The following is a 23,503-nucleotide window of genomic DNA, read 5'->3' on the forward strand; positions in this document are numbered from 1 at the left end:
TAGCAAAATCAGATAAACAGCGCATGTTTTCTTCTTTGACATTCAATTCGAAAAGTCTGGCAGTTTATGGAACGTTCTTTTGTTACTGTCATCCTGTCAGAAGACGTCATCGCTGACGACACAATGTCGTTATGACGAGCTATCCGGCGTAAATGACGTCACACCATGCCTTGGGACTGGAAAGTTTGGTCGAGCAAAGCGGCGGACGAGCTAACCGGCGGACGAGCTAACCAGCTTAATTTTACAGATACAAAGAAGGACGTCAGCCCGGGGAAAAAATATGGCGACGAGCTAAACGGCGGACGAGCTAAGCGGGGTCGAGCTAAGTGGAGTCGAGTGTATGTCTCCACGGTATTCTATATAGATAGATATATACACTCTTCAAAAAAGGTTTAGGATCACTTTTTTACAAGCACGACACACAAAACAGACAAGACCGAATTCTTTCATTTTTTTAAAATTATATAATTGAACAATCAAGGAGTATGGCATTCCGTTTGTCAAATGATTATTTGGATACTTTTTCATGTTTTTTTCACCAGTTTTAGCTAAATAATCATTATTTAGAAGCTCATGTGCTAAATAAGTAATTGTTTATAAACAATGTAAAAAAATTCTAAATAATTTTTTGTTTACCTAAACAATTCATTGTTTACGTAAATAATTCATTGTTTACGTAAATAATTCATTGTTTACGTAAATAATGTATTGTTTACACAAATAATCACTTATTTCACAAAATAATATTTTTTGGGTGGATAAAGTGAGCAGTTGCTAAATAAATCATTGTTTACCTATATAATGCATTATTTAGCAGATTTGCTAAATAATGAAAACTGCTTTTCCCTAAACAATTCATTGTTTAGGGAAAGCAGTTTTCATTATTTAGGGGAATCAAGAATTGACTTCTAAGCTTCATTTTTTTTCTTTGTGTATATACTATAATTCAATACAAGGTATCTCCAAACATTATTTATCAGAAAATGAAAACACTAAACACTCCCGGCAGGGAAAAACCTTAATTGACCTTGACCTTTGAGATCAGTTCTTTTCGTACAGCAATTTCGGCTTGTAAAATAAACAAAATAATATCCAAACAACAGCTATATTAAGATAAGAGTGTGTGGAGAGACCTTGTATTCAATTATAGTAATCACTGAAAGACATAAAACTTAGTTCAGAAGCGAATCCTAGAAACCCCTAAATAATGGAAAATGTGTTGGCTAAACAATTCATTGTTTACGTAAATAATTCATTGTTTACGTAAATAATGATTTATTTAGCAACATTGCTGATTGTTTATAAACAATGTAATATAAGTCTAAATAATATATTGTTTACGTAAACAATATATTATTTAGACATATTTTACATTGTTTGTAAACAATCAGCAATGTTGCTAAATAAATCATTATTTACGTAAACAATGAATTATTTACGTAAACAATGAATTGTTTAGGTAAATAATGAATGGGTTACGTAAACAAAAAATTATTCAGAATTGTTTTACATTGTTTATAAACAATAACTTATTTAGCACATGAGCTTCTAAATAATTATTATTTAACTAAAACTGGTGAAAAAAACATGAAAAAGTATCCAAATAATTATTTGACAAATAGAATGCTATACAAGGAGCAATGACAAACAAAGCAAAGATCGAACGCGGTAGCGACAATTTAGCTAGAGTGTGTCAAACGTGACAACCCTCGAAAATGGAATTCACAACAATGTGAATCAGTGTCAATAACGCGTGTGCCCTCCGTTGTGTGCCAGGCATTCAATACATCGTTGGCGCATGGAGTGGATCAGGTTGCATATGAATGCTCTGGGAACTCCATTCCACTCCTGCTGGAGCCATTGCAGCAGTTGACCCAGATTGGCAGGAGGAGGGTGATGTTGCTGTACCCGACGACAAAGCTCGTCCCACATGTGCTATACTATGATGGGGTTCAGGTCCGGGCTGTTGGCTGGCCACAGCATCCTGTTGACCCTGGCCTGCTGGATGAAGGTGTTTACAGCTGCAGAGCGATGGGGAGGTGCGTTGTCATCCTGAAGAATCGCACGAGGGCCGATCGCTTGGAGGGCTGGAACGACCAGGGGTTGCAGGATCTCATTCTGGTAGCGGACACCGGTCAAGTTGCTCACTACATGGTACAGAGGTATCCTTAGACGTGTGCTGATCCCTCCCCAGACCATCACAGAGCCTCCGCCAAAACGCTGTCGTTCCAGAACAGCGCCTTCTGCGAAGCGCTCTCCGCGACGCCTCCACACTCGGATGCGACCATCAGCAGGTTCCAAGCAAAAGCGGGACTCATCTGTAAACAACACCAGAGCCCACTGCTGACGTTGCCACCTCACATGATGAGTGCACCAGGCTCGACGAGCTGCTCGGTGATAAGCAGTCAGGGTTGTTCCTCGGACTGGACGCCTTGCCCGCAAGCCAAAGTTGTGTAAGCGGTTTCGGATCGTCTGACCACTAACAACAGTGTTGGTGGTAGCTTGTAGACGTTGCCTGATGATGTTGTTTGCCGAAGCCATTCTTTGTTGCATTCTTTGTCGATGTGAATGCGTGATATATTGTGTAAAAAATTCCATCTCACACGGCATAAAAGCGCTTTGAACTTCGGATAAGGCGCTATATAAATAAAGAGAATTATTATTATTATTATTATTGCATGGCCTGCCTCTGAATGAAGCGATCCTCTCTTTGTGTGGTGACTCTGGGCCGACCAGAACGTTGTCGCTCCTGCACTCTTCCAGTTGCGTGGAATCTCTGTTTTAGTCTGATGATGACAGAGGGAGCCACTGCAATCCTCTGGGCCACTTGCCTGGCAGCAACACCGTCTTGTAGCCATCCTATTGCCCTTCCTCTATCCAAATCGCTGTTTTCTTCGTGGGGGCATGTTGCTACTGTGCATAATTGTGTCAGCATGTCAACCTTTAAACACAAGCTGGTGAGCGATGTTCATAGCCAGGACCCTGTTGTAGCACGTGCTTCACAACCTTTTGCCCTGGCATGCGTTCCGTAAAATTCATGGGGCTATAAAAAAACACCCTTTTTCTTTCAAAATGCAGAACCTTTTGAGAAGTCCCACAAAGGGAAATAACTCTGCCTGCCAAACAAAATTCTAGGTCAAGACTCATTGTTCATTTGTTAATTCAAACACATTGATCTTTTAATTATTATGTTGATGTTTAATTTTTTGGCAATTTTATTATAATTAGATCCGTTTTTTCAACCGATCCTTAACTTTTTTTGAAGAGTGTATATGTATAGATTCAAAGTTTTCTCTGGGCTTGACAGGCTTGTTTGCGCCTTGAGGACCTTTCCGCCTGAAGAGAAAAATGGCTGCTATAATTGTTCTTCCTCTTTACGTTGCATCTATGTGCTTTGCAGCTAAGCTGAACTCTGTCATCAGATGTCGAGTATGATCATCATGCACCGATCTCTTAAAGGCACATTCCTTCCTGCGTAAACGATGCGGTTGACGATCTCAGACCTGGCCAGGCGTTTACATGAGATGATCAGAACAATCCTTCCATAAGAAGTCATATCCAAAGTCAACATCCTGACTACTCAGTTTATGTGCTGAGTTAAAACATGTTTTTGATAAATTGATTGTTAAAAGCCACCAGCGGCAGGCGGGTGACTGAGATGATATTGAGCAGAACTGTTTTCACTTCAAAGGACTGTGCCTTTAAAAAGACCTGGATCAAACTGCTTGTTATTGAGGAGATAGGCTTGGGCTGACAAGAATCTGCCATTTTCCGGCTGAATCTGTTGGTTGTCAACTGCACTTTGAACATTGTCCAGGGATACTGGCCAAGTGGTTGACCCTAGCTCAACGAGGCCAAGTTCAAATGTTGAAGTTTTTTTTATCTTAAAAAAAGACCATGACCGTTGTTAGCGATAGTCTTATCAGAGTACGAAAAACCCCTCATACAGACTGTAATACAAATTAAAGGGATATTGCTGTGATCTCTCTCTGTCTGTCTCTGTCTCTCTCTGTCTCTCTCTCTCTGTCTCTGTGTCACTCTCTCTCTGTTTGTATCTCTCCCTCACTGTCTCTCTCTCTCTTTCCCTCACTTGCACGCACACACACACACACACACACACTGACAAACACACACCCCCCACCCCCCTACACACACTCACACACACGCACGCCCGCACATACACACACACCACCCACCACCACCCCACACACACACTCGCACACACACACACACACACACAGGCTGCTCCACCTCAACTCTATGTGACCTGCAATGTGCATCTGAAGGAGCTGAATATCACAAGAGAATGATCCTTGACTGATGTTTGCGATAAAGTTATTATCACTGTTGTCATATTTGCATACGATACTCAACATCAACAAGGTCTTTGACCCCTGATAATCCAGACACTATCACCTCGACCAAAGGGTTTCGGTCAGCCCGGTGTAACACGAGAAAATTACTCCCACGAGATTTTTTACTCCGGAGTAAACATTTCGTACGAAAAAGTTACTCCCTTTACGAAAAAAGCACTCCCCCATTACACGAGAAAATTACTCCCCAAGACAGGTTAGTTCCGAATAAACATTTCGTACAAATTAAAAATGTTACTCCCCTGACGAATAAATAACGAATAAATTACTTCACCCCAACACAAGCAATTTAACTTCCCATGCCAGGTGTACGAAATTTTTACTCCCTTGTCCCCTGTTAGTCTTGGTGGTGGAAGGGGTGGAGGGAGGGTAGCGCGATATTCGTGTGCGCGAGATCACTTATTGGCATTATCCCTTCGCCCGCATCCCATTTTTGCGTACGAGATTTTTACTGGAAGTAAAAACAATGGGGAGTAAAAATTTCGTGGAGGGAGTAATTTTTTCGTGCCTTGGGGAGTTCTTTTCTCGTACGAAAAGTGTACTCGGAGTAAGAATTTCGTACGAAATATTTACTCCGGAGTAAACTTTTCGTGGAGTAAAAATTTCGTGTTACACCGGGACTTACTAGTCTCGGTGGAAAAAAAAATGCTTCGTGTCCAGTTTTATTCAGTAAATCCGACAGTTTGACGAGCGTTGAAACAATTAATTGGTTTTGCTTTACGCGACTTGTTTTTCTCCTTCTCAAATTGTGTGTGTGTGTGTGTGTGGTAATAATTGCTAGTCACTATATATCGCTGTTGGTATTGAGGCATAACGGTTTGAAACGATTTTATTTTTAGCATTCACTTCGAAAACAAAAATCAAGTTGAGAAAGTCGTGATTGCATGGCCAACATCCAGCATAGCTACTGACCGACTTTAAACAAAATCTGTGTGATAAAAGATATCATTCTGACTAGTTGTCAAGTCCATGCATACATTAACAAGTCGCGTAAGGCGAAATTACTACATTTAGTCAAGCTGTGGAACTCACAGAATGAAACTGAACGTAGTCCGCCGCTAGTGCAAAAGGCAGTGAAAGTGACGAGCCTGTTTGGCGCGGTAGCGATTGCGCTGTGCTTCATAGCACGCTTTACTGTACCTCTCTTCGTTTTAACTTTCTGAGCGTGTTTTTAATCCAAACATATCATATCTATATGTTTTTGGAATCAGGAACCGACAAGGAATAAGATGAAATAGTTTTTGAATCGATTTCGGAAATTTAATTTTGATCATAATTTTTATATTTGTAATTTTCAGAGCTTGTTTTTAATCCAAATATAACATATCTATATGTTTTTGGAATCAGAAAATGACGAAGAATAAGATGAAATTGTTTTTGGATCGTTTAATAAAAAAATAATTTTAATTACAAGTTTCCGATTTTTAATGACCAAACTCACTCATTAGTTTTTAAGCCACCCAGCTGAAATGCAATACCAAACCCCGGCCTTCGTCGAAGATTGCTTTGCCAAAATTTCAATCAATTTAATTGAAAAATGAGGGTGTGACAGTGCCGCCTCAACTTTTACAAAAAGCCGGATATGACGTCATCAAAGGTATTTATCGAAAAAATGAAAAAAACGTCCGGGGATATCATACCCAGGAACTCTCATGTCAAATTTCATAAAGATCGGCCCAGTAGTTTAGTCTGAATCGCTCTACACACACACACAGACAGACAGACAGACACACATACACCACGACCCTCGTCTCGATTCCCCCCTCTAATAATAATAAGAATAATAATAAGAACATTTATATAGCGCTAAATCAAAAACTTTCGTTAAAAAGGCTTGCTCTAAGCGCTTGACATCTAAACTAAAACGTCATGCACACTCTTTACAATGATGTACAAGAACTTCATGTCACACTCTTTCATTCAGTATAGCACCATTCACACAGTTGTTATTCTGTACAAGACAATAAGTAAGTCTAACATTTAGAATGTTCATAAGATGAAAACAAGAAAAAACCAGACTGATTAAAACAACTGCTTAGTGCTAACAAAGCATGAATCTTAATGATAACGTAATACATGTTTCACTGTTAAGACCATAAAAAAAACCTATGTGCTAAAATAACTTCAAACTTTTAAGAACTTCTTATAAGATACACAGCACATCTAGATAAACACCAGAATGATAAAACAAAAGGCAACTCGTTAAAACTATTAAATGCATCAATGTCTAAAACACGAAAGACTCAAATATAAGATACACAATTCTCTAGAATTGTTTATTAAAAAAACTGAAACCGACCTGCTCAAAGTAAACCATACCCACCCCCTCCCTACCCACCCCCAACCCTCCTCCTACACTAAATACTAATTATTTCTACTCTTAACTTTCCAACTACACGTTATCCATAAACTATGCACAGGAACATGTGTGTCAGCATTATGTGGCACCGACATGACTTGTGCATATCTAGCTTACAGCTAAGGGTTAAAGTTAAAGGACTACTGCAGTGAAAAATTATATTTATAATAATTTAAAACAAAGACAAAATAACAAGCTGAATAGAGATGGAACCGTTACAGAACAGGATGGCAAAATGTTGCGACTTTAGGAGTTGTGTTTCTGGAAGAGGTGAGTTTTGAGTGCTCGCTTGAATGACTGTACTGACTGAGAGTGGCGAATGTGAGAGGGGAGAGAGTTCCATTGAGTAGATGCGCAAAATGCAAAAGTGCGTTGTCCATATGCTTTTGATTTTGTGTGTGGGATGACTAGGGTGCGGCTATCAGAAGAGGAGCGGAGTTGTCTAGCAGGAGTGTATACAGTGAGAAGTTCAGAGAAATAAGCAGGAGACGAGGCAGAGAAGAAGTGAAAGCAGAGAGTGGACAGTTTGTATTCAATGCGGGCTTGGATGGGTAACCAGTGGAGTGTGCGGCGAAGTGGTGTGACATGATCTTTTTTTCGTGCTTTGAGGATCAGGCGTGCTGCAGAATTTTGAACTTTCTGTAGTTTGTGCAGGAGGTAGAGTGGACAGCCAGAGAGAAGAGAGTTACAGTAGTCAAGTTTAGAAAGAACAAGAGAGCAGACTAGAGTGTTTGTAGTTTGAACGGACAGAGTATGGCGGATGGTTGCGATCTTGCGGAGTTCAAAGTATGCGGACCTACAGATGTTGGAGATGTGCTTGTTGAGTGTCATGTCTGAGGAGATGGTGAAGCCGAGGTTTCTAGCTGAAGAAGAGAAAGAGATGTCGGTATTGCCTACTTGGACAGACGAAGGTTGAGAATTTGGGAACTTAGTGGACTTTTTCATGCACAGAAGTGCCTCTGTCTTATCATCATTTAGTTTTAACTTATTTTCTACCATCCATGACTTAACATCTAAGATACAGGTCTGAATGGTCTGGATGGCGGCATGTGTCTCAGCGGGGGAACTAGGCTTATACAACTGGGTATCATCAGCAAAAGACTGGTTTGAAACGGAATGATTTTGAATGAGGGCAGACAAGGGTTTGGTGTACATAATGAAGAGGACGGGGCCAAGTACAGAGCCTTGAGGGACACCGAAAACAAGGGGGGCTGGGGCTGATCTCTGGCCATCGACAAGCACAGCCTGAGTTCTATCCGTAAGGTAGGACTCAAACCATGCCAGCGCTGGACCAGAGATGCCATACAAGGTCTGGAGCCTGCTCAGCAGTGTGACATGATCTATTGTGTCAAACGCTGCCGAGAGGTCCAGTAGGGTGAGCACAGACACATCACCACCATCCAGAGCAGACAGAATGTCGTTGGTCACCTTGAGCAGGGCAGTCTCAGTACAGTGAGAAGGACGGTATGCTGACTGAGAATGCGAGATCAGATCATGAGTGTTCAAATACACTAACAGCTGCTTTAAAACTACTTTCTCAATGATCTTTGACAAAAATGAAAGGTTAGAAACAGGGCGGTAGTTCTTTAAGACATTTACATCGAGATTGGATTTCTTAAGGAGCGGTTTCACAAGTGCAGTTTTGAACAATGATGGAAAAACACCAGACAACAGGCTATCATTAACAATCTGGGTGAGAACAGGCAACAGAAGATCAAGGTTTTCAACAAGTAATGGTGTGGGCAATGCATCAAGTGGACAAGTTGTAGGTTTGGATTTCAAAATAATCTCTCTAAGGTCCTTCTCACTGACTTTCTGGAATGCTAAAAACGTACAGGCAGGGGAAGCATCAACATGAGTGGGTGCAGCAGAATTAACAGCTAGCGTGTCAAGTTCTGATCTAATATCAGCTACTTTCTGGATGAAAAAATCACTAAAAACATCAGGCAGCTCACTAACAGGAAATACAGTGGGGAGTGGGGACACCTTAGTGCGGCCAGTCAAGCGGTTGCAAATATCAAACAGTTTCTTGCTAGAAGAACAAGTGGCAATCTGAGTCTGCAGAAAAAGTGTCTTAGCGGAGTGTACGATCTTGGTTACAACGTTCTTGGTGTAGTTAAAAATCTGCTTATGTACAGTGAGACCCGTCTGAAGGCACTTGCGCTCAGCACGCCTACGCTCACACTTTGCATCACGCAGTTCCTCACTAATAGCAGGGTACCACGGTGCTGACTTGGACGGACGGACACGGCGACGCAAACTGGGAGCATGGACATCTAGAGCGGCACGGAGTACAACTTCAAGCTGATCAGCTGTAAGAGAAGGGGACAGCGCAGTCTGCAGCTCTTCCCTGAAACTATCTCTATCCATGGTACGCAGACAACGGACAGAAGTGAAAACAGGGGGTGGGGTGGGGGGCCTAGTCATCAGATCGAACAAAACACAAAAATGATCTGAAGATAAAACATGAGAAACAGTTACAGACTGAACAATATGGTCATCAGGCCTATGCATAACCCAGTCAAGGATGTGGTTCTTCTTGTGTGTTGGTTGACTGACAGACTGTGTGTACTGAAAAACATCTAACAAGTCTAACATCTTGACAGTGGACGGGTGGTTACAGTCATCAAAATGAACATTGATATCACCAATCAAAACAGGGGTTCCAGACAACGTGTTGCAGTGATCAAGCAGATTATGAAAATCTGAGAAAAACATAGTGTCAGTGAGTTTGTTCTTTGCGTTGGGGGGTGGTCTGTAGATGCAGAATAACTGAACGGGTTTTTGATGAAGCGCCAATGTCACCTGTACACACTCAAACGAGGTGTGTTTAAACGGCAGCACAGTGTTAAAAGAGACATGTTTAGCTAGAGTGTTCTTGATGATGACGGCTATTCCTCCACCGCGGCCGGTGGTGCGGGGATATGATCGCAGAGAGTAGTTCGGTGGTGTTAAATCGGCACAGACACTTTCATCGCCGTTTTCCTTCAACCAAGTCTCGGTAAGAACTAAAATGTCTATGTCGTTATCTGTGATGTAGTCTACAATGTCTGTGCGTTTGCATGCTTGTTGTGTTGATGAGACTGATTGAGCGTTGAAGAGTGCGATGTGGAGAGGTGTGGAGGAGGAGGTGGGGGGTGTGGCCTGTGTTCGTGGCTTACGATCTGGTACGTCTGGAAGCACTGCCCCACTCCTCAGTCGCGGTCTGCGGCGATGCCCCCTGTGTGCCTTCTTTGGGCGGTTGCGTAGGCACGGCAGCTGGCGGCAGTGGATACCGTTGTCATTAAGGCGACAACACAGCGATGACCCATCGCTAGCGGCACAGCTGGAAGCAGAAGACATCGACGGTGGCAGCGACAGAGGACCAGGTAATCCATGTGCGAAGGGCACCGTAGAGCAAGGTAATCCAAGAGTGGAGGCCAGAGGATGATCAGCGGAGGTCAGAGGTAATCCAAGAGAGGGAGAGGGGGTCACAGGAGGACTGCCTGTATTAAAGTCCAATTTCAGCAGCTGTTCTCTTGTGTAGCACCGACGCACAGAACAACTGGATGGCACACCTGGCACACGTAGGCCTACGCCACTGTTGACGTAAAGCGCACTGTCATTACAACTGCTGGCTAACTGGCCAAGCAGGTCGCTGAACAGGCCTACGGAACACTGCACTGTGATGGCTGACAGCCAAACGACAAAGATGAAGAAAGCTCGGGGATCCATGGACAGATTTCGTAGAAAAAGATACCACTGTGTAGACGGTTCCATCAGAAAGCTTCTGGTACTAAAATCAGTCGATACAAACTTTCATAAAACAGTCAAACAGGTAAAAGTAGCGAGAGGTCGCGTCAGGGTGTCACTCCCGCTCACGAACACAACTCACTAATGTTAAAACATTTAGTCAAAACTTGAGTAAATGTAAAAAGAATGGTCGAAGTTACCTACAGTGGAACTCCCCTTTAAGACCCACCAATGTAAGACTCCCGGTTTTTTAAAATACTGTTTTCTCAGATTTTCTGTTCATATCCTCTGTAAGTTTAACCCCACTTTAAGTCTCCCTGCTTTTAAGAACTGATTTTGGAGGTCTCAAAAGGGGGGTTCTATTGTATTTGAGTGATAGAAGCGTATGCTCTTCAAAGGTAAATTAATTCCTTCTCATATAAACGATTAATGTGATATGTTCACCACAAACACTTACAGATCTGCTCAGCATTTACACAAGAAAAGACCAGGTTACCACATGCCAACAACCTGTATCCCGTGCAGAATGTGAATTTTTGTTTGGGGAGAATTAATTACATAAGTGCAGTCTGCAAAATTAATTCAGCTAAAAATGTGTGCTTTGCACAGGAAGCAGCCAGGCTGTTGTTTTTATTGTTGTAAGGTGATTCTATACACAGGAAACAGCCACTGTTGTTTTTATATTTAGTCAAGTTTTGACTAAATATTTTAACATCGAGGGGGAATCGAAACGAGGGTCGTGGTGTATGTGCGTGTGTGCGTGTGTGTGTGTGTGTGTGTGTCTGTGTGTGTGTGTAGAGCGATTCAGACTAAACTACTGGACCGATCTTTATGAAATTTGACATGAGAGTTCCTGGGTATGAAATCCCCGAACGTTTTTTTCATGTTTTTGATAAATGTCTTTGATGACGTCATATCCGGCTTTTCGTGAAAGTTGAGGCGGCACTGTCACGCCCTCATTTTTCAACCAAATTGGTTGAAATTTTGGTCAAGTAATCTTCGACGAAGCCCGGACTTCGGTATTGCATTTCAGCTTGGTGGCTTAAAAATTAATTAATGACTTTGGTCATTAAAAATCGGAAAATTGTAAAAAAAAATAAAAATTTATAAAACGATCCAAATTTACGTTTATCTGATTTGCCATCGTTTGCTGATTCCAAAAACATATAAATATGTTATATTCGGATTAAAAACAAGCTCTGAAAATTAAATATATAAAAATTATTATCAAAATCAAATTGTCCAAATCAATTTAAAAACACTTTCATCTTATTCCTTGTCGGTTCCTGATTCCAAAAACATATATATATGATATGTTTGGATTAAAAACACGCTCAGAAAGTTAAAACAAAGAGAGGTACAGAAAAGCGTGCTATCCTTCTTAGCGCAACTACTACCCCGCTCTTCTTGTCAATTTCACTGCCTTTGCCATGAGCGGTGGCCTGACGATGCTACGAGTAAAATGGCATTGCGTTCAGTTTCATTCTGTGAGTTCGACAGCTACTTGACTAAATATTGTATTTTCGCCTTACGCGACTTGTTGTTGTTGTAAGGTGATTCTATGCACAGGAAACAGCCAGGCTGTTGTTTTTGTTGTTGTAAGGTGTTTCTATACACAGGAAACAGCCACTGTTGATTTTGTTGTTGTAAGGTGATTCTATGCACAGGAAACAGCCAGGCTGTTTGTTGTTGTAAGGTGTTTCTATACACAGGAAACAGCCAGGCTGTTGTTTTTGTTGTTGTAAGGTGTTTCTATGCACAGGATACAGCCAGGCTGTTGTTTTTGTTGTTGTAAGGTGATTCTATACACAGGAAGCAGTCACTGTTGTTTTTGTTGTTGTAAGGTGATTCTATACACAGGAAACAGTCAGGCTGTTGTTTTTGTTGTTGTAAGGTGATTCTGTGCACAGGAAGCAGCCACTGTTGATTTTGGTATGTACGAGTTCCAGAGGAAGGATATCGATGCTCCTTTGACAGGTAAAAGCCCAGATCTGTGGTTGTTAATATGATCATGTATACAGGCAGGACGGTACCTTTAAAGAATCAGTTCATAAGGTGTTGTGACTATGGTTGGCCTGAACAATTTGAGATTACATTGTGTGATGAATGATGGATGACTTTTTTTTGCTGTAATTTTGCTTGTTCTGCTTCCTACTTTTATAAACTGAAAAGAAAATACTACGGAGATATGATTTCCTTTTTTCCCCATAATTGTTGAAGGCACACACACACACACAATCACTTAGGGCATGCACTACAACAAGATACACACATATCAAACAAAAGTAACTGTTCTTTGATGATGAGAAATATATTTTAATTTTCTCTTGTCCACAAACTCGGATTGAACACTACAGTCAAAATTGTAAAACCAAACCATAAATGTACTCAATTGCAACATTATTCTAAAAAACCCATCAACTATAGGTATTATGACAAAGTTTTTATATGAACATAGCATTTAACTACAAACATAAATTATTCAATTATGATACAGCCTACTTTAAGTTACATACATCACACTAATGATGTAAACTCTCAATGATTTTTATCACATACTGTATATGATGAATTTTTTTTTTTAATCACAGTCATGTGCACCAGGCATACACATTTTGGAGTGCAGATTTTTTTCTTCTCCATAAAGGCAAATTGAAAAGTTACACTACAGTAATAAAGGTAAAATTCAAAGCATAAATGTAATCAATTCCAATCTTATTCTACAAAACAGCAACAAAAACCCACAGGTTTCAAAGTTGACAAAGTTTTATTATCAACATGTATAGCAATTTACTACCAACATACATCATACAAATTCTCATAAAGCCTACTTTATGCTACAATGTATCACATTGATGATGTAAACTCATCTTTATCACAGAAATAATGCCCCCTAAAAAATTAAAAAATAAAAACCCAAACAATCATCACGCTTGCAGAAAGACATGATTTGGAAACTGAATATGAACTTTATTTTCAACACACTTCAGTATACAAAAAAGGAGAATAAAAAACAAGAATAAGTAAAACTTTGTTGTTGTTCCATTTTCAAAAGCATTATCGTGACACATGTCAGCTCAAATGACACATTTTCACATGATGAGTCTCATCTTTTCAATTTTGTAAACAATGTTTTGCTGCAATACTCACAAAATTGAATGTGCTCAGTAAATGGATAAAAAAAAAAAAAAATAATCAACCGTATATAGCAGAGCATCCGTAAACACATATATTTAGACATTGCTGAGAAACAAAAAGAGGGATTTGGGGGAGAATATAAAAGTTGGTAATACCTACGGGCAACAATGACATCCTAAAGCAGTGAAATTATGGCACCAACACCTCTCCCCATATTGAATTTGAAAGCATATACATATAATAATGCATGAAGTACTACCTGATACTGAAAAAAGCTAGAGATGAGTCCCATTTAATTGATAGTGAAAGTGTGCTGGTGTAAACATCCGGGGTGTTTGCTTCCAGACTAAGCTGTCTGAGAATAACCCAAATAGGTTGCACCACTTCCAGACAAATGTTGACACAGTAACATGCTGAATATGAATAACCCAATTCAGAATACAGGAGTACATCGTTCGCCCGACATAACAACTTTTAAGATTGAGGCTTAAATGTTTATTGTGAAAGTGCATCGGTGTATTCATGTGCATGCATGGTTCTGAAAAGCAGAAATCACTCTTGAAAATTGTAGTCAGAAAACTGCCCCCCCCCTCCCCCCCCCCACAAAAAAAACATGCACAAAAACAAAAAAAACCCAAATAGATAGAAGGAGAACAAAATCCAGCATGCAGTCTTGACTGATTAACAGCATCAAAAACCAAAGGCGCACAAAACAGATGGTGCATCATAATTATTGTCTCTCTGGTGGTGTTTTGGGTGGTGCCTTGCCTTTCTAAGCTCAGTCTTCAGTGCTATCATCACCAGACGATCCTGCAATGCCCAAATGCACTCTGAGGTCGTTGGAGGTGAACTCGTCAATATGGTACGGTACTTTGGTCCACTGTTTGTAGGTGGAGGGCTCGTTCTTCTTGTCCAAGAATACCCAGTACTTCGGCGAGACAATGATGAATCTTGCCTGCAGTACAGAAAATATTATCATCATTCAATGTTTGTAGTACACTGGAACCCACCTTTTAAGATCCAACAATTTAAGACTCCCCCCACTTCCAGAACCTTAATTGCATTCTAAGATTTTGGGAGGAGGAAAACATGTTTTCACTCACCTTCTTGTATAGTAGGAGTTGTCCCAGTTTCTCCTTGCACCTGCAGATGACAGAGCCTTGCATCTCCCAGTCGTCTTTCTTCAGAAATGTGTTGCCCGGCTTTCTGATCACTTGCTCGTCAATTTCGTGGCCCACGATGACATGATGGGCGTTGTTGATGCGACGAATCTGGTCACCCCTGACCTTGACCTTCATGCATTTGGGGCAGGTCACTGAAAACTCGGCCTCCTTCGTTTTGAGCTGTTTGACTTGGCGCGTGATCTGGTCAATTTCCTCCACCTCCAGCGTCTTTATTTGTGCCTGGTACAGAGTATGGATGTGGATTAATTGAAGACAATCAAAGTTATCTTAAAAGATAAAGACTAAAATTACGACTAAATACGGGTAGCAGTAATCATTTCACCCATTACCCTTCCACAGATTTGAAAAGCCTATGTAGGTCCAACATTCTAAAAAAGACGCCAGCTCTGCTGCAAAAAAGGGCTGTTTACATTTCTACTTAGAATTTGTCACATCCCACTCTTGTTTTGTAAAGATCACGCTTCCATTGCAATGTGCTAACAAGAAAAGAATGGTTCAAGAACAATTGAACTCACCCCCCCTTCAAACTCAAAAACAGAGTATGGCTGTCCTAATCATGGTTGTGTAGAAATTTTGTATACATGTAAAAGTTCACTTAAATGATAAGTTCAGGAGGAAGTTGTAGCCGGAAAATGCATAAGCTGAAAAAGAACTCACCTTGCGCACAAACTCCAAGATTTGTTCTCGCGACATTCGCCGGATGATGTTGAGAGCCGCGTGCATCAGCTCCTCCCGCTTCCTGTTGAGCTGCTCCTGCTCGATGATCTTGGGAATCGCCATCAGGATGGAACGGCCGCCTCTCTTTCGGCTCCTCCCTGTGACGCCAGTCATAACACATTTCATTTCATTTTTTTCATTTTATTATCCCATTGCTGGGAAATTCTGGTTGCTTCCTCCCAGTGGAAAGCTAGCAGCAACAAGAGTCGCGCTTACCCAGGTGTGTGCGTGGTTAGGTGTAATCAGCCACCTGCACGTATGGCCGCTGTCGTGACACTGGGGTGGGACATGGATATCTCTGAGTCTGCACATAAATGTGACCCATGTCCATCCCACCTGGATTCAAATCCATGAACATAGGATCAAAAGTCCATTGCTCTACCAAATGAGCTACCCACACCCCCCCCCCCCCCCAAAAAAAAAAGCAACTCGCAACTGATAACCCCGTAATGGACAACCCCATCATAGAACTCCCGTTTTTCAGATCTCCCAATTTTAGACTTCCTGCTTTTTAAGAGCATACTTTTTTTCTCCAGATTTTCTGTTCATATATGTGACCCTCCACCACGAAATAAGTCGCATGTCATCTCGCGCGGTTCTGCGCTAGGCTTGATATAAGTCCGGAGAGTGTCTGGTAACAGTGTGAGGGTCACCTTAGTCACAGGCTTAAAACTCAAACAGTTTTTGCTCTTTTCTAAAACGGTTTTCACCACTGGATAGAGCATAAAAAGCTCTTTAGGAACATGTACAAATATGAAAATCATGCAAAGGTGACATGCGACTCATTCCGTGGTGGAGGGTCACATGTAACCTTTGTAAATGTACCTCCATTTTGAGACCCTTTCTTTCTAAGACCTGATTTTCTCCAATTTGTTTATGTCTTAAAAGGGGGCTTCCACCGTATTTGGGAGTTGTAGACATCAATGTTTACCTAAGTCTCATTCCAAGACCACAAGTGCATGTGGTGTATGAAAACTGTTGGCGCTACCAATACCACCGGATGACTCAGTTGCTCTTTTCCTGGCACTCAAAATGGCCTCAAGCATGGATAGTGGGAACACCTTCGTTTCTTGGTTATTTGTTCTTCTTAATTTGTTTGTACATGTACTACTTTACACATTCTTTATTGCATAACTCAGTCAGAACTTTTTTTGGTCTTCTTCTTCTTCTCGTTCGCTAAAGAGAACTTTTCTGAAAGCAACGTACATGCTTTCAAAACAACCACAAACCAAACAAAGCCAATCAAAAAGTGTACAATTCCAGACAGCAAAGAAAGAAAGAAGACGACCACTGGTACCTCGTGTCTGAACGGTGGTGACCTCATTGCCAACGTGGTTGTAGCGTATGGTGAGGTTGCACTCTGCAATGTCGATGCCTTCCTCTCCCACTGAGGTGGTGAACAGTATCTTGACATCTCCCGTCTTGAACCGTTGGAGGGTCTCCACTTGCTCGTACTGTGTCATGCCTGCAAAGATATCTTTGCTGCAGAACATTTCATTCATAGGCTAGCTACTGTATGGGCAGTTATAAGTCCAGCAACTCAACCTTCACTGGATCATATTTTTGTATACACAGTCCGGATACATGTGTACGAACCACACTCTAAAGATGAATTCAAGTCCTAACATATGGGTAGTAGGTATACATGACCAACACCATCCAAAACCAGATGAACTTTTTTTCCGCCTTTTTGTGGAGTGCGGGTCTGCCACAACCTACACAAAGAAAGTAGTGATAAACACTGTAAAATCACAAAGAAACATAAACACAAGCATGTGCAATGCTACACACAAAGTGAACATGTACATACAAAAAAATGAACAGATAAACACGCCAAAATTGTACTAGTTGGCAGCTCTGTGTTTACACACACACACACACACACACACACACACACATACCCATGTACGCGCACACACACACACATACACACACACACACACATCGATCAACACTCAGAACATACCCCCATGTTCCTGGTGAGCCCCAGTGCCGGTGAAGTGCTGAGCGTTGAGTCTTCTCAGCAGTGGGTCTGTCTCAGCGTCGTTCAGCCAGCGACACAGCGCCCGACACGTGGCACGCGTTCTGACGAACACCAGGATACGGAACCCATCTTCTCTGGCCTCCTTCACGTGCTTCAAGATGGTGTCCCCCAGCCTGCCCAGGTTAGGGTTAGGGTGCTGTTTGAACTTGATCAGCTGTTTCTCCACATCTGAAACAGGAACAGTCTGACTGAAATCCAACATCCAAAGGATATGTATGTCTAAAGGAGGGAAGGACGTTGCTTTCCATTTTGTAGCAGACGAATTTTCAGTTATGGGTACAGGAAGAAATATGAATTAAAGAACAATGCATGCTAGGCTTGATGCTCTATCAACTGAAATCCAACATCCAAAAGTTTACTGGCTAAACCAGATCTTTTCAATAGGTTTGACAAGTTTGAACTTGATCAGCTGTTTCTCTACATCTGAAACAGGAACAGCATGACTGAAATCCAACATCCAATAGTTTACTGGCTAAACCAGATCTTTTCAACAGTGTTGACATGTTTAAACTTGATCAGCTGTTTCTCAACGTCTGAAACAGGGACAAACGTGGCTGAAATCCAAAAGTTTACTGGTTAAACCTAAGGGTTCATTTTAATAGGTGTCTATCATGGGCGACAAGACCTACACGTCTATAACTCTGTGGAATTAATGGAAATGAAACATTGAATTGATTGTCCAAGAAGTGAGGAAGGCCGGAACAGGATGATAGACAAGTGTCATTCTATAAGACAATTACATGCTCGATTTAATTACAGTCGAACCTGCCCATGAGACCACCTGTCTAAGGAGACAACCTGTCTAAGGAGACCACCTGTCTAAGGAGACCACCTGTCTAAGGAGACCACCTGACTAAGGAGACAACCTGTCTAAGGAGACAACCTGTCTAAGAAGACCACCCCAAAGGATCCCGAAGGGTTTTTAATATATAAATGACCTGTCTAAAAAAGACCACCTGCCTTTCGAGACCAAAGACCACCCAGTTTCAGTCCCAATTAAGTCACGGTTTCAACCTGTCGCAGGAGACCACCTGACGTCTATTCCAAAACCAACCCACTTCACATTACAGTATCCACTCATTCAAATCAGGTCAGCTGGAACAGGATGACACAAGTTTGCTTTTCTTAACTCTTAAGAGAAAATCCCCATCAAGATCCTCTTTAATGGAAATGGAAGTAGCAGCATCCTAATTGAAGCTTCACTCATAGCTAACTAAAACATATGACCAGAGCTGCCCAGGTCATTCTCTCAGTATAACTACTGAACATAAAGACATTTAAGACTCAATCGTAAATGTTGTTATGTCGGGCGAACGATGTACTCCTGTATTCTGAATTGGTTTATTCCTATTCAGCAGGCTACTGTGTCAGCATTTGGTCTAGAATAGGGCGACATATTTGGGTTATTCTCAGACAGCTTAGTCTGGAACCAAAATACCCCGGATGTCTAGCCAGCACCGAACGTGTGGCACAATTTTATAGCTCCAGTTTTCTTCAATTTGTCTAGCTATACTAGTCACCTTGGTTTTGCTCGACCTACAACACTAGTCATAGCAGTTTCAATTTAAAACCACCCACCCTCCCTTCTATAGGTTAAGGATATTTTTATTTTTTTTATTCGATTAATTCACAGGAGTGAATCTCATTACAACGTGTTTTGTGTTGTGTTTTTGTTTGTTTGTGGTTTTTGTGAATTTAAAATTTTTTTATAGCATGTGTTTGTTTTTTTGCATTACTGTTGTGTTACGGTGCTTTGTGGGGGCATAAGATAGACATGGCCACAGGCGAAAGTAATTCTGCTTGGAAGCACACACTATTCAGTAACTTTAACGATATCTGCAGGATCAGTAACTTTAACGATATCTGCAGGATCAGTAACTTTAACGATATCTGCAGGATCCTCCCAGGATTGAGCCCGTACAAAAGGCCATGTTGTTGTGGTCTGGTTCAGTGGAGGAGGGTCCTGTGGCTGCACCATTACCGACCTGTATCCATTGCTAGTCTTTCTCACCCTGTGAGAGCCAGGGGTTGGCGTGCTAAACAGAGTGATTTGGTTGGTGTACACCACCAGATTACTTCTGCAAGTATAGTACGTAATGGGCAAAACAGAGCTGAGACGTCAGCCAGGGGCCTGCTGATTTGCTGGTACAGATGAGGGCAATTGGATACAGAGAAGCGGAGGGGGTGCATTTCTAAATTATGTGTTTAAAAAAGTGGAAACTACTGCCTGTGGTTATGTCTATCTCCCCACTCTGCGCCCGATTATGCCAAAAAGTAATAACCTGATAGAACAGCAATAGGTTGGTTCTGAACTTCTGTATGTGTGGCAGAGGAATAGTGTCTCAGAACAGCTGAATGTTTGGTTGTACATGGATAGACTTTTTTACCCTGGTCAGGGTGTTTTTTGCTTAAGAGGAATGTACAGCAGCAAGTTTGTTGCTAGTGGAATTTTGAACCCCAGCCAGGGGAGTTTGTTGATGTGTGGATACACATGTGTATATACCAGCTCAATAAATGTTGGAACTGTTACTACCAGGGTGAAGTCTTAGATTGTGCGGTATGAGGATGGAAGTTGTGTGTATATATGTGTAAATATGCGATAAGTGGTGTCACGACATAACAGAAAAAAACACCCCAATGCACAACAAAGCCAAAATGGCCCAATCAAAGAGTGAACATGCAAACATAAAAAAAGAACCAATGGCTTCTCAGTCTATCTGTAAGAATGCACAATAAAGGTCAAGTAAATACACCTTTAAAATAGCCTCTGAATTTTCTATCCACGAGTTCTGTGAAGATGAATCTTCGGGCAATGTATGGGGTCCAGCAAATATACCTTTGAAATAGCATCCGAGTTGTGCGTCTAGTTCTGTGGAGATGAAGCCTGCGCCCACTTCACGCAGAAGCAGTGACTTGCGTTGCAGGTAGTGAAGGACGTCCTCAGGACGCGTCAGGTCATGCACGTCAAATGCCTCATTGTATGCCTGCAATGACACACATGCACATGTTTTGTATTTTCTTCTTTTTTTCATTTCTTTGTTTTCATTTTGTGTGTGTTTTTTCTTCTCTTTTCTCTTTAATCTTTCTTTTGAAATTTTAATTTTTTTTCTCTTTTTTTATTTTTACCATTCTCATTTTCATGACTGTTATACCCGACTTTCCTGGAAATTTGGGGTGGTTCCTCCAAGTGGAAAGCTAGCAGCAACAAGAGTCGCACTACCCTGGTGTGTGCTTGTTTAAGTGTAATCATCCACCTGCACTTATGGCAAAATGTCTTATGTCTTTCACATGCCACAGCGGTGACACAAGGGTGGGACACAGGTACTGTCTCTGAGCCTTCACATAAGGTTGACCCATGTCCATCCTGGCCTTGATTCGAACCCGTGACTTGATGATCACAAGTCAGGTGCTCTACTAAGTGAGCTACATAAAATGCATGTTTATTCATCTCAAGAGAGGACTTTAAAAGTGTCATCGCATGAACTGCAAATTGGATCAAACATCAAAATGCAATGAAAAAAATACACAGAATGTAAAAAAGAAAACACACATACACACTTAATCACATAGCCCTGCATGGGTGTATTCATGTTTCCAAGCCCTGAAACTTTCTCTGTGAACTTGGGATCTTTATTGTGTGCATACACCAGGGTGTTCGGGGACCAAGGAGACCGCACAAAGCTGACCGTGGGAAATAAATCCCTCACCGAATGCGGGGAGGGAACCTGCGATGATAGTGACAAACTGGTTTCAAGCCAGCGCCACTACTGACTGAGCTAGCTCAAAGCCCTAACTATAGACCCATCTGCATGCATCACCAAACACACACACACACACACACACACACTCACAGAGTGACACACACACATACACACACACACACCAGCGGCACTACTGCATGACTGAGCTTTTTCTCCGCCCAAACAATAGGCATCACCAAACACACACATGCACAGACACACACCGTTCTTGATATTACATGTACTGCTAAACAGTGGTAATGGTCCAGAGAAAGAGTTTAAATTGAGGCTTGTGTGTGTGTGTGTGCAGGCGTTTGCATGTGCGTGTGTATGTGTGTGTGTGTGCGCACATGTGTGTATGTATTAAAAGGAGAGTTCTACTATTCTAGTATTTTCAAGCAACTGGTCACTTACCACGAGCCATTCTGCCAGTGCCTGTACTTCTCCAGCAAACACCTGCCTCTTCATAATTTGTGCCATCTCTTGTTCATCTTTTGGAGTCTTGGGGTACTTCAGTAGTTTTGCCTGACCAAAGACCATACTTATTATACAAAGCATTCCCATACATCTATGAAAAAGAACTGTAACAAGAAGAGCAAACGCTCGATCGAGTCACTTTCGCAGTTCTGAATATTATATGAGGCATCAGATGGACAGGAAGAAATTGCTATTCACAACACAATGAGTCACGTTCACATAAAATTTGAGCCCGGTCACTTTTATAGTTTCCGAGAAAAGCCCAACGTTAAGTTGTGTGTTGCCGAACAGAAAAGGCTAGTTATCTCCCTTGTTTTTCTGATAACGTTCGTAAAAGGCTACAGATGTAAATACTTTGATGTAAAGAATAATCCTACAAAGTTTCAATCACATCCGATGAACTTTGTCAAAGATATAAAATGTCTAATTTTTCCTTTGACGCTGACCTGTGACCTTGAAAAAGGTCAAAGGTCAACGAAACCATCGTTAAAGTGTAGAGGTCATTGGAGGTCACGACTAAACAAAATATGAGCCCGATCGCTTTGATAGTTTCCGAGAAAAGTCCAACGTTAAGGTGGTGTCTACGGCCGGCCGGCCGGACAACCGGCCGGACGGCCGGCCGGCCGGCTGGCCGGCCGGACAGACTAACACTGACCGATTACATAGAGTCACTTTTTCTCAAGTGACTCAATAACAAAATGACAAATAAACCATTCAAAGAAACAAATCTGACTTCACAAAGTTCTTCCACTTCTTCATTGCACTTTTTCTTCTTAAACAAATGAGGAAAGAGATCCAAACATTGAAACTCTTAATTTCAAAACAAAAATTAATTCTTTGAAACGACTTAGCAAAAAGCTTCTCTTAGCAGGATTTCTGAAGTTCATTCCATATCAAACACCAATCAAGGAAAACAATGCTGACCTGGTTTTTCAAATTTGTGGCCCACTGGGCAAACTTCTGACTCCTCAGGTCCGTCTCCCGTTTCTTGAGGAGGGTGTGGAGGTCGCTAACCTCAGGGTCCCCCTTCACCACTTCCTCTCTCTTCAGTAGCTCTTCTTCGATCTTCAGCATGACATTGCTGATGGCGTTGCTGATTTCGTCAAACTCGCGCGGAACCAACGTCATGAGGTCTGCAATAAATCACTTCATTTTGATATTGATCAAAAACGATTGGGAAAGACTAGCGCAAGACCATCCCTCCTGGCAAAACTGCTATCAGTTCTGCAATAAAACACTTTTATTTTGATACTGACCAAAAATACTTGGGAAGCGCTATATCGCAAGACCGCCCTGCCTGACGAAAATGCCATCAGTTCTGCAATGATATGTACAGCGTCTGAACGGGGCTACTGGGCAAGTGGTTAGTACATCGCACTGCAATGTGTCTGGTTCAAAGCTTCAACCCTTTCTCCAGTTCAAAAATAAAAGCAAGTGTTTTGCAAGCATGGTCTCCACACACACACACACACACACACACACACACACACACACACTTTTTTCCTTCTTATTTTAAGGGGTTTTCTGGTGAGCAAAACATTGGAATTACCTTTGGATGCAGAGCTAGTCAAACAAGAGTGAGTTGGGCTAAACAAATAACCCTATTGCTAAATACAAAGGTTCCAAAAAGCATACCAGATAAAAACAGGAGTCAGACCTTGGCACAAAAGGCAACTCAAGCAGCCATTAAACATTTGAGCCCAAAACAGCTGTGCTCAAGGCAGGCAACTCTGCAGAGC

The 23,503-nt window shown here is 41.6% G+C and overlaps 1 protein-coding gene across 1 annotated transcript in view; it reads right to left on the reverse strand.

The window, feature by feature from the left end:
• Positions 1–12,756: 12,756 nt before the first annotated feature.
• The window catches only part of LOC138982298 (ATP-dependent RNA helicase DHX58-like), a 44,403-nt gene continuing 33,656 nt past the window's right edge, over positions 12,757–23,503 (reverse strand). Inside the window, exons 10-17 of the mRNA XM_070355557.1 lie at positions 22,689–22,897; positions 21,702–21,812; positions 20,384–20,531; positions 17,470–17,715; positions 16,801–16,968; positions 15,444–15,601; positions 14,706–15,005; positions 12,757–14,557 (exon numbers count right to left, since the gene is read on the reverse strand). Of these exons, the coding sequence (XP_070211658.1) occupies positions 14,381–14,557; positions 14,706–15,005; positions 15,444–15,601; positions 16,801–16,968; positions 17,470–17,715; positions 20,384–20,531; positions 21,702–21,812; positions 22,689–22,897 (1,517 nt within the window). The 3' untranslated portion in view covers positions 12,757–14,380. The remainder of the gene's footprint in view (positions 14,558–14,705; positions 15,006–15,443; positions 15,602–16,800; positions 16,969–17,469; positions 17,716–20,383; positions 20,532–21,701; positions 21,813–22,688; positions 22,898–23,503) is intronic.

This window comes from Littorina saxatilis, linkage group LG12 (genome assembly GCF_037325665.1).
Source record: "Littorina saxatilis isolate snail1 linkage group LG12, US_GU_Lsax_2.0, whole genome shotgun sequence".
Classification (NCBI taxonomy): domain Eukaryota; kingdom Metazoa; phylum Mollusca; class Gastropoda; order Littorinimorpha; family Littorinidae; genus Littorina; species Littorina saxatilis.